This window comes from Varanus komodoensis, unplaced genomic scaffold (genome assembly GCF_004798865.1).
Source record: "Varanus komodoensis strain SLA01 unplaced genomic scaffold, ASM479886v1 scaffold22, whole genome shotgun sequence".
Classification (NCBI taxonomy): domain Eukaryota; kingdom Metazoa; phylum Chordata; class Lepidosauria; order Squamata; family Varanidae; genus Varanus; species Varanus komodoensis.
Genome location: NW_025335606.1, coordinates 17,774,291 through 17,783,620, shown reverse-complemented (window position 1 = coordinate 17,783,620; position 9,330 = coordinate 17,774,291). Strand labels below are relative to the sequence as shown.

General features: G+C 42.2%; 1 protein-coding gene across 3 annotated transcripts; it reads left to right on the top strand.

The window, feature by feature from the left end:
- The first annotated feature begins 1,866 nt into the window (after positions 1 to 1,866).
- On the top strand, positions 1,867 to 8,593 carry LOC123024126 (RNA-binding protein 3-like). Of its 3 annotated transcripts, XR_006414858.1 has the most exons (9): positions 1,867 to 1,934; positions 2,857 to 2,975; positions 3,061 to 3,167; positions 4,321 to 4,426; positions 4,535 to 4,610; positions 4,687 to 4,754; positions 7,508 to 7,623; positions 7,862 to 7,946; positions 8,109 to 8,593. XR_006414858.1 is itself a non-coding variant. In XM_044431501.1 (7 exons), the coding sequence occupies exons 2-6, from the start codon at positions 2,873 to 2,875 to the stop codon at positions 4,751 to 4,753; spliced, it is 456 nt and encodes a 151-aa protein (XP_044287436.1). In that variant the 5' UTR covers positions 1,867 to 1,934; positions 2,857 to 2,872; the 3' UTR covers position 4,754; positions 5,137 to 5,770. The 3 variants fall into 3 exon arrangements, 2 of the variants coding, with proteins under 2 accessions (XP_044287436.1, XP_044287435.1); XM_044431501.1 differs by lacking the exons at positions 7,508 to 7,623; positions 7,862 to 7,946; positions 8,109 to 8,593 and adding an exon at positions 5,137 to 5,770 and having other exon boundaries at positions 4,690 to 4,754; XM_044431500.1 differs by lacking the exons at positions 7,508 to 7,623; positions 7,862 to 7,946; positions 8,109 to 8,593 and adding an exon at positions 5,137 to 5,770.
- The last annotated feature ends 737 nt before the right edge of the window (positions 8,594 to 9,330 follow it).

The window sequence follows — 9,330 nt, the reverse complement described above, 5'->3', positions numbered from 1 at the left end:
TTGGAACACAATCAGTGATCCTTGGTGTGAGATTAAAGGATGTTGAATATGCAAAAGGCCCTTTACTGTCTCATTTGTGCCATACACCTCTGCTATTCCCTCTTCAAGGCTCCAAGCATGTTGAAGTTGTTGCTCTCTCTACCTTCCTTCATTTCTCACTCTTGGCTGACAGCTGCAGGCTAAAACCAAGTTCCCTTACCCCAGAGGGCTTTCCCATATTAAGTCTACTATAGCAGATACAAAAGAAGCCTTGTGGCATCTTAAATTATCACAATGTTTTGCTTGTTTACTTGGAGGTGAGTCTCACTGCATTCAATGGGACTAGCTGTTTCATGTACATTTTTTTCCTTAGGAGTAAGAAAAAAACGCTCAGTGGCACTTTTTCTGGGTAAGCCACACCCAGTGATGGGTTCACAAGGCTGCAGTCCTAAATTCACTGAGGAAACCGTTTTTCCCAGTAAGCCTTGCTTCTAAGGGGCATAAGAGATATTATGTTAAATCTGTGCCCAACAGCCACATTTTTTAAAACTCTAGAATAGGTACCGGAGGGGGGGGGGCGCAAGACGGAAGTTGAAAGAATCCCCCCCACACCAGTTAGGATCCTGGCCCGGATCGGGCCCTCTGCAACTACTCTAAAGAAATGGGATGCTGGAGTTAAAGTAATGTTTGTTTTCGCCCCAAGCAACCACGCACAGAATCAGGCAATATGACACAGCAAGGCGAAACGAGGAGCGTATCGCCTCTTCCCATATGCAACTTCCTAAAAATGGCTCTGCACGGTAGATCTTGGATGGTCGCGTAGGGCGGGTTCGAATGACCACCGCCCCGGCTGTCGGTTTAAATTCGGATTATGCTGAATGAAAAAAACTGTTTTAATGCACGAATAGAATCTGGCTACTTTCTACAACTAAAGACTCTTGGATGGACGAGGCAAATACATAGAAAATTGGCATAAGTAGTCAAGTAACAGAGCAAGCATTGTGTTCAGTGAGCCTTACTCCCTATTCTGTGTGAAAGTGACGCGGTTTACTCTTCAGTGTACGTCTGGCATTGTGCGGCTGGCGGCGGCGCCTTTTCGTTGCAGCACTTTGAAATAAAGGTGCTATTGCAAAAAGGTAGTACGAAAAAGTTCTACAAGGCAGATCTTTATCTGTTCCACAGATCCCGTTCTCTTTTATTTCTTGCTTTCTGCTTGCCCCACGGTGACGACATCTCGCTGCGTGTCTTTCTGGCAAAACGAGCCGTTCGAACGGGAGGCCAAACGCATGCCTTGGAAAGGGGAAGGGACAGGAACACTGGCCTTCGAAGCTTCTGGATAATTCTCCCTTAAATCAAAACCAATTTAGAACACATCTACCAAATACTTTTAATTTGTTTTGCCTTCACTTTCATGCCCAGCACAACCCACATTCTTTTTCCTGCCGACTTCCTTCTCCCCCTCCCTTTAACCATCTGTCAATGACTGCTAAGGAGAAGAAACTCTTCCCTACTTCATTTTCTTCCCGTTTTTCTCTCCTCCATATACATTTCCACCTCTTTTGCCAGCAAACACAAAAATTCAATCAGAACAAGAAGTGATGGCTGCCTAAGACACGCTTAAAAATCTATATATCTCTTTGTGAGAACGCGATGCTGGCATTGATTGGACGCGGAAGCCTCCACGGGCGCGGGAAAGACCCGGATACTATACCGACACTCCCCCCGCTCCTATTTTTTTGGAGGGAGAAAGTTGAACAAATACCCGGATGTCACCGTGACCGGTCTAGCATCCTAGAAGAGTTTTTATTGAAAGCGCATGCGTACTCCTACATGCCCATAAGAAGGTATGGTCGACCTCACGTGATCTCATTTGGTGGGCGGGTTTCTATATAAGCGTCGCTCGGGCGTCGCCTCGGCCGCATTTTCAGCAGCTCCAGCCCGGGAAGCATTTCTTGGTAAGCAAGAAAGGGTGACGTTTGGCTTTTTTGGTTTTTTTTTTTTTTTAACCGTGTCAGGGAAGGGTTCTTGGACTGCTGCAGTTAAGTTCTGTGTGAAAGAGACGGTAGTAGCTAACTGTTCTCTGGCAGTGATAATCTAAATAAAACGGGAAGGAGGCACGAACGACGCGGCTTTGGAGCGCACGCGCGTTCTCGGGCCTTCCTAACGTGAAGGTGTGCGCATGCGGCAAGGATCGTTGCGAAAAGCAATGGAGGCATAGTGCGCGTGCGTGGGTAGCTGGCCTGCCGTTTGTTAAGCTGGGAGGGGGGAGGATGAGGAGGAACGAGGTGAGATCTTCCTCTGGAGCCCAGGAGGGAGCTCACGCGCAGGGCGCCCGGCTATGGCGGCGCCGCCGCCATTTTTGGCTCTCCAGATGCTGCTCTTTTCTATGCTGGAGATTTACAAGATGGCGCTTGAGGCGGGGAAATGGAGGCTGGCCTTGAGGCGCGGAGGGAAAGGCGCTCCTTCCTGCTCTCGCACCACCTTTCTCGCGGGCCTTTCATAGCTATGTCCCCAGCTAGTCGAGGGAATTGTGTCGAAAGGCTGGAGGAACAGAATATTTTTTGTCCAGCATAGTCCAGAATTCTGATGGAGCTGTTGCAGTGATTCTGAAAGCCCTTTCATAAACATCGATCTGGGTCTTGATCCAAATAGGCATTGTGTCAGTAAATGAGGGATAGTTGTACCACATAGAAGTCACCTAAGCAACAATATTTGAAGCTATGGCCAACCAATTAAGGATGTATTTCCTTGGAACAAGGTTAAGTATTTGTACTTCCCTTTGTTGCAGAAAGAGGGGATTTCATCATGCTTTTAACTGAGTAATTCAGCATGTGCTATATCTATTCTGATAAGCACTACTATGTTTCTCTTCTCTAGACTGCTAGTCACCATCATGTCTTCTGAAGAAGGAAAGCTGTTTGTTGGGGGTCTCAACTTTGATACTGATGAGCAAGGCCTTGAGCAACACTTCAGTTCTTTTGGCCCTATTTCTGAAGGTAGGTGTTCTTGGCTAGTTGAGGTGAGGGAGCTGTTTTTGAACTCAATGTAAGAAGTTAGTAACAACCTTGCATTGTGTTTTAGTTGTTGTGATCAAGGACAAAGAGACGCAGAGATCAAGAGGCTTTGGCTTTATTACTTTTGCCAATCCAGAGCATGCCTCAGATGCCATGAGAGCCATGAATGGAGAGGTGAGAAATTTGGAAATAGTTCTGTATTTGTGTAATTTATTCTTTCCCATTGTGTTGTATTTGCTTGAAGCATTTGAAATAAACCACGTTGAGCATTAAAGCTATTAGTGAACATTTAGTAAGGTCTTTTTTTACTACTGTCTGAACAATCATTTAAGCAAACTAGTATTTTTGCAATGTTCAGTCCAATGGACAATACAGGGAGGGGTATTGCAGAGTATGTATATGCCACCTGAATGCACATATGTTCACTAGGCTTGCCCCCTTCGTTGCATTAAAAGTACAGTGTTATCCATGCCCATATATTACTGAAAAGAAGCAGCCATATTAGTAAAAATTCTCTAATTCATATTAGAAACTAGAATGGGACTCTATTCTATGGTCACATCTGAATTGCCTCTTTTGGAGTTGCAAATGGTTGAACTTCCACCTTGGTCATCCTGTACCTTGTAGGATGATGGCCTTTACTGGTGGGATACTTTGCTTTTTCACCCTGTTTTTATTGCCGAGTACTTCCCTATGTAATCTCAGTTGACTGTTAGTGCAGACTTTTTCAACTTGGTGCTGTTCATACCCTTTCAACTCCATCAGTTTGCTAGTATTGCCGATGCTAGAAGTTGTAGTTTCAAACACCTGGAGAGCATCATTCTGGGAAAGTTGTTTTAACCCAGACTACATTTATTCCCACCTATTCATATTTCAGACAAGCTGCTCTTGAAGGTTTTCTACCACTTTTGCAATGTACTCATTACTTTCCCTGTCCCATCTTTAAACACCTGAGCTAAAAGTGCCTGGGTTCTCAGAAATACTGATGTTCTCATGAGTATATTTGTAGAATGTTTCAATGTACAACTTCTAATGAGACTGTCTTCTCATTGCACAAACTATAAAAGGTGCTAAGGAAAAAATTCTAGCTTGTAGAAAGATCACTGTCCTTAGTCTGGTCTAGGGTTGGAGGAAGAGAAGAAATCAGCTGGTATTAAGGAATTCATTGGAGCTCTAGCAGAACATTCATCCCTCTAGTAGCTGAAATGAGTGAATTATCCTGTGTTTTTATTCTGTATTGAAGATGTTGGTGTGGGTATAAGAGCTAGAATGTTCAGGTGTGAAGATCTAATCAATTGATGACAGATATTTTAATTTTGACTTTCAGTCTGTAGATGGGCGACAGATCAGAGTTGACCATGCAGGGAAATCTTCTCGTGGATCCAGAGGAGGATACTTTGGGGGCAGGGGGCGAGGCCGTGGCTATTCCCGAGGTGAGTGTCAGGAGGTAGCAACAGATTTTTTTAAGTACATTGAGCAAATGAAGAGGAATCTGGTTACAGGTGGCTTAGTTGTCACTCAGACATCTCTTTCCACTGCAGGTGGTGGAGACAGAAACTATGGTGGACGATATGACAACCGAAGCGGAGGCTATGGCGGTTCTCGGGACTACGGCAGGTAATTGTGGTGATGTATTCTACTTTACGCTTAAGTTCCAGTGAACAGATATAAAACTCAAGAACTTTGCTTTCAGAAGTCAGGGAGGCTATAACGATCGCTACTCCTCAGGAGGCTCTTACAGAGACAACTATGACAACTAAGGTAAGTAGATCTTGGGGAAGAGATTGAAAAGATTGCTTTGACAATATGTCCTTAAACTTTCAGTATTCCGACTTAAACTGGGTAGCAGCAGAAACTATAGCTCCCTACTGAGTAGTTAGTATCAATGCTGGGTTGTTTTGCATATCTGCCATTGATTCAAAACTCAACACTGCAGGCCTCAGTTCACATTACTGATTAACTTAAATGCATGTTGGACCCTAAAGAGCTATTTAAACTTCAGATTGCAAAATTGTCAAGAATGCTAATTGGGGGAGGGCCTGAGATTCCTAGCAACACTAATCTAAAAATCTAGAAGTGGTGAATTGCTGCAACATGTCCATATGCTTGTGCCTTTATGATTGTACCTGCTTCTTGTCCTCAGCTCACACCGAGTAAAAATCCTTCCTGAATCAAGATCGTCCTTCCAATGGCTGTATTTATAAAGATTTTTGGAGCTTCGCTGAATCTTGTTTAGTTACCTACTTGTATCTTCCCCCATATAGCTTTTGTCATATTGTAGCCTGAAAGCTTCCTCTGCAAGATGGCCTATTTAGACTTTGCTCAAAAGTTGGTTTTTTTTCAAGAGTGGTTTTTAAGCATTTTTGAAACCCAGTTTCATTTGTCTTGCTTTCTCAATCCAAGGTTTCTTTTAACTTGATACAATACGTGGGGCCCTATAAACTTCAAACTGCTGGAAGCTGAGCAAACTTGTGGAAAAGTGCAATGCACTTAAAGTTCAACTCTTAGCGTATCAAGGGAAGGTAAAGGAAAACCACCTTGGTATTACTAATGAGTTAAGTGGTTCACATTGGTCATTAGTAAAAGCTATTTTACTGTAAATAAACCCAGAAAAATTGAATACTTTGAGGGGTTCTTGAAAATGTTTGTTTATATTGTCCTTTTTTTACTGGAAGAAACATGCATAATTCAATTGACATTGTATTTGAAGTGGATAAGGAAGTTCCTGTACTAAGTTTTTGGCTTTACGAAGCCCATTAAAATCCCATCTGAAACAATTCTCTGCTCTTGACGTTTAACATATTGCACCGCACAACTTGGATAACTTAAAGGCAAGTAAGCAAAAGGATTTTGGGCTGCCTCTGGGGTAAATTGCCCAGGTAATGAGTTTAACATACACCAGTATCTCAAAGTTCATGTGAAATGAGAACACAAAAGCTGGCTTCATAGAGCAGATCAATTGAAAACATTGTCTGCTCCTCGTTAAACTGTTTGATTACAGGATATCTTAGCATGCTTTAACACAATCTAGAAGCAGCTTGATAGTCATGTATCTCCAATTCTGTATCAAAGGATTCTTTGATTTGAAATGGATACTATCAAATATATAACCCAAATCTGCACCAGTCAACGCATCTGATTCCTTAATAGTTGGAAATGCCAGTATGAACATTGCAGTGCTATACTGGGGAAGTGATTTTTTTTTCCTCATAAGTGGGTAGGGGTTGAAACAATTTCAGTTTAGGGACTGGTGGTGGTGAAATAGCTCTGGAATCTTTCATTGCAAATGTAAACAAGAGTTCCTTAATACAGTGGTACCTGAAAATCTTGGGATTAGCACCTTTCCCATGAAATAGCAAATGCTCTAACTGAGCCTTGATTCTTTTGAGGGCACTTCACCATTTCTGCTTTGGGGATTGATACTACCCTAGAGGGGGAAAGGCATTGGAATGCAATTTGTGCTGCATAGTAATGGATTTTTTTAATGTCTCACGTCCCCTCCCAACAATATATACTTGCAACGCCTTGTACTTCTCGATTCAATCATAAAATGCTTTAGTATTGCTGTTGCCAGGGAGGAAGATATGGGAAGGCACTTGACTCACTAATACAAATATTACAAGTAGGATTCTTCCTACTTTGGAAAAATGTGGCTTTGTGAGCTAAGTTGGTGGAGAAGGAAGCTGTTGAAACTTGGGGACCTGAGGCTTTGTTCAGGGTTAAGGCTAAACTGATGATGGTGCCTACATGGGCCTACCTGTAGTTAGCTCTGTCCTGTTCTTACACTGTGAGAATTCTCTGCTAGCGTGTGGAAGCCAGTGTCCTTGGAGACCCCGAAGTGTGTTGTGCCTCCTTCAGTGCGATCCATGTGAGACGAAAGCTGCTCTTGGCTAGTTCATTTGTGGAAATAGTCCTGTATTTCGAGGTAACTCTTTTGCTCATGTCTGCATCTTCTCTTCCACAGAGCTCAATTCTCGTGGCTACAGCAAACCACTGATACTTGCTGCTTTTGACAAACTTACAGGGCAAGTCTGGGGTCTCCTTGGACCCCAGAAAAACTTGGACTGAATCTGCTAATTTTTTTTATCCTGGGGGGAAGGCAGTCTGGCTCCTGCAGCTTGAGTACCTCCTTTCAAAAAATGGGGAAGGCAGTCAGCTAATGAAGACTCAGATTCATCCAGCTGCCTGTTGTCAGTTTCGTCCAATATCTCATAATTGTGCCTTGTGTGGACCTTGGACTGTTACTTGGGAAGTTCTTTCCCAATGCAGCATGGTTTGGGTGTGTGGGAGGCCTCTGTTCCCACTTTGTAAAACTTTTTTTTCATTTCTTGGTATTTGGTTTTAGACAAGTATCTAAACACGGGAGAAAAAGCTGATCATTAACTTGGAATCTCCTGAGGGCTAGGTGAACAGCATCACCCAGGCCTGGAGTTTCCTGTTAGAACAGTATAACCTGAATACAGGAAGAGTTTGCATGAATTTGTGTTAAGTGGCACTTGACTTGTTTTTGGCAGGTGAGAGAAGATGATGTCTACTGTCCTGAAAGAATAAGCATTGCCCTCGATGGTGCAACAAGCTACCAGACTAGGAGGTGAATGCTTCAGATGGGATCCTGAATCCATACAATGAAGTAAGCAAGTCTTCAGTCACCCTTACCATGATTCCCGCCACAGCTTAAGCAGGATGGCCTTTATGCAATGCTATCTAAAAGACAAATCTCCAGTATGGGATCCTGTTCTTTAAAAAAAACAAAAAACAAATCCTTAGTTTGCTATAGCTGAACAGCAGTTGTGCTGCAGTGTTTATACGTTGTATTATAGCTTCGGGGGTAGCCTGTATAATGACTGACTAGCAGTTGCTTTTTGCAGAGATTCCTGTACTGACTGAAGGATGTGACAAGTGGGCACAAGGAAGATGCCTTTTGAGGAGACACCTGTGTGACAAGCTGGACAGGTTTGTTTAAAGTGACTTGCGTGCAGAAGCAACTGAAAGGAGTTTCTTGAATTCAAGAAAGACTTCAGCAGAAAAGCCCCCAACACACATGGTTGATAGCGAACTTGCTCTATGAGTGCCTCAGTTCAGTATGCTAACTTAGTTTTTTGCATTCCATACCAGGTTGATGGCATCACTGGAATGTATCAAGACTGACAACACTTTGGCAGTATAACAGCAATTGTGGACTCGTGTTAGGTTGTGCATGTAATGGCTGTTGGAATGAATGTTTATCAGAAGGGCATTTACGTGCATCAATGGTAATGGCTTGGTCCAGTTGCGAAGTTAAACTAGAAGAGCATGCTAAACTTCGATCATTATGAATGGTGTTTCATGTGGTTTATTATCTTGTCAAAATGTATGAAAGGGGGTAAGGGGATCATAAGTGGAATAAATTCATAGTATTGGGGTGAGGGAATACTATAAGCCTCCAATATGAATTCTGCAGAGGGCAAGCCTATATAGAGATTTTAATAGTAGCAGTACTATAAAATGTATGTTTTTTTTTTTTTTTTGAAAAATTAGTCTGCCTGTCCTCTAGCAGCATTTTGGATTAAAGTTGTCAATGTAGTCTATCATCTAATAAAATTGTATTGATGGAACAGTCACTGGCTTAGTGTTGTACTCTAATAACTTTAATCAGCATCACACAATTGTAACACACAACCCTATAGAAAGAAGTAGTACATGTTGGAAGATTAGCAGGAATAGCTTTTTACCTAGAAGGAACTAACAATGTTTTGGTTAGAGGAAGAATATTCCCATCTCTAACAGCCCTCTGTGTGGTCCAAGCACAAAATGCAAGCCATTGACAGAATTAAGCAGAACTGTTTCCTGCTATTCCAGCTTCAGTACAAGTAAAGAATGCACATTTACTCTAATCCAGATGCTTCTCAGACTTCATAAGCATCCCTTAAATGTTGTATGTGGTTATGTAATTGATAGTTGATGTGTGAATTGGAGGGATCACATTAAAATCCCATCATTCCTGAATAAGTGCCTCCCATTGCTTATAAGCAACAGTGAAGGAATTAAGCTCAATAGTAATCTTATTGATACCAAAGGTAGAACCTAAGACTGAATCCTTTACAAATCAGTTTATTCTCAGGTCTTTGAAATGAAGATCCGGAACAAATGGAAAGTATACACAGATCTCTGGCTTTTAAGATGAAATGTGTTAATGGCAAACTTTCAGTATTTGCTTCAGTTAAAGTTGGTGATAATTAGTTTCCCTTGACATGTTATATGGGCCTGCTAGATCGGTATGGATAGGTACAGTCCATGTATTGGGAAGGAGTTATAGTCTAGCATATAAAGTTATATAACCTGCATGTGAGTATCAGAC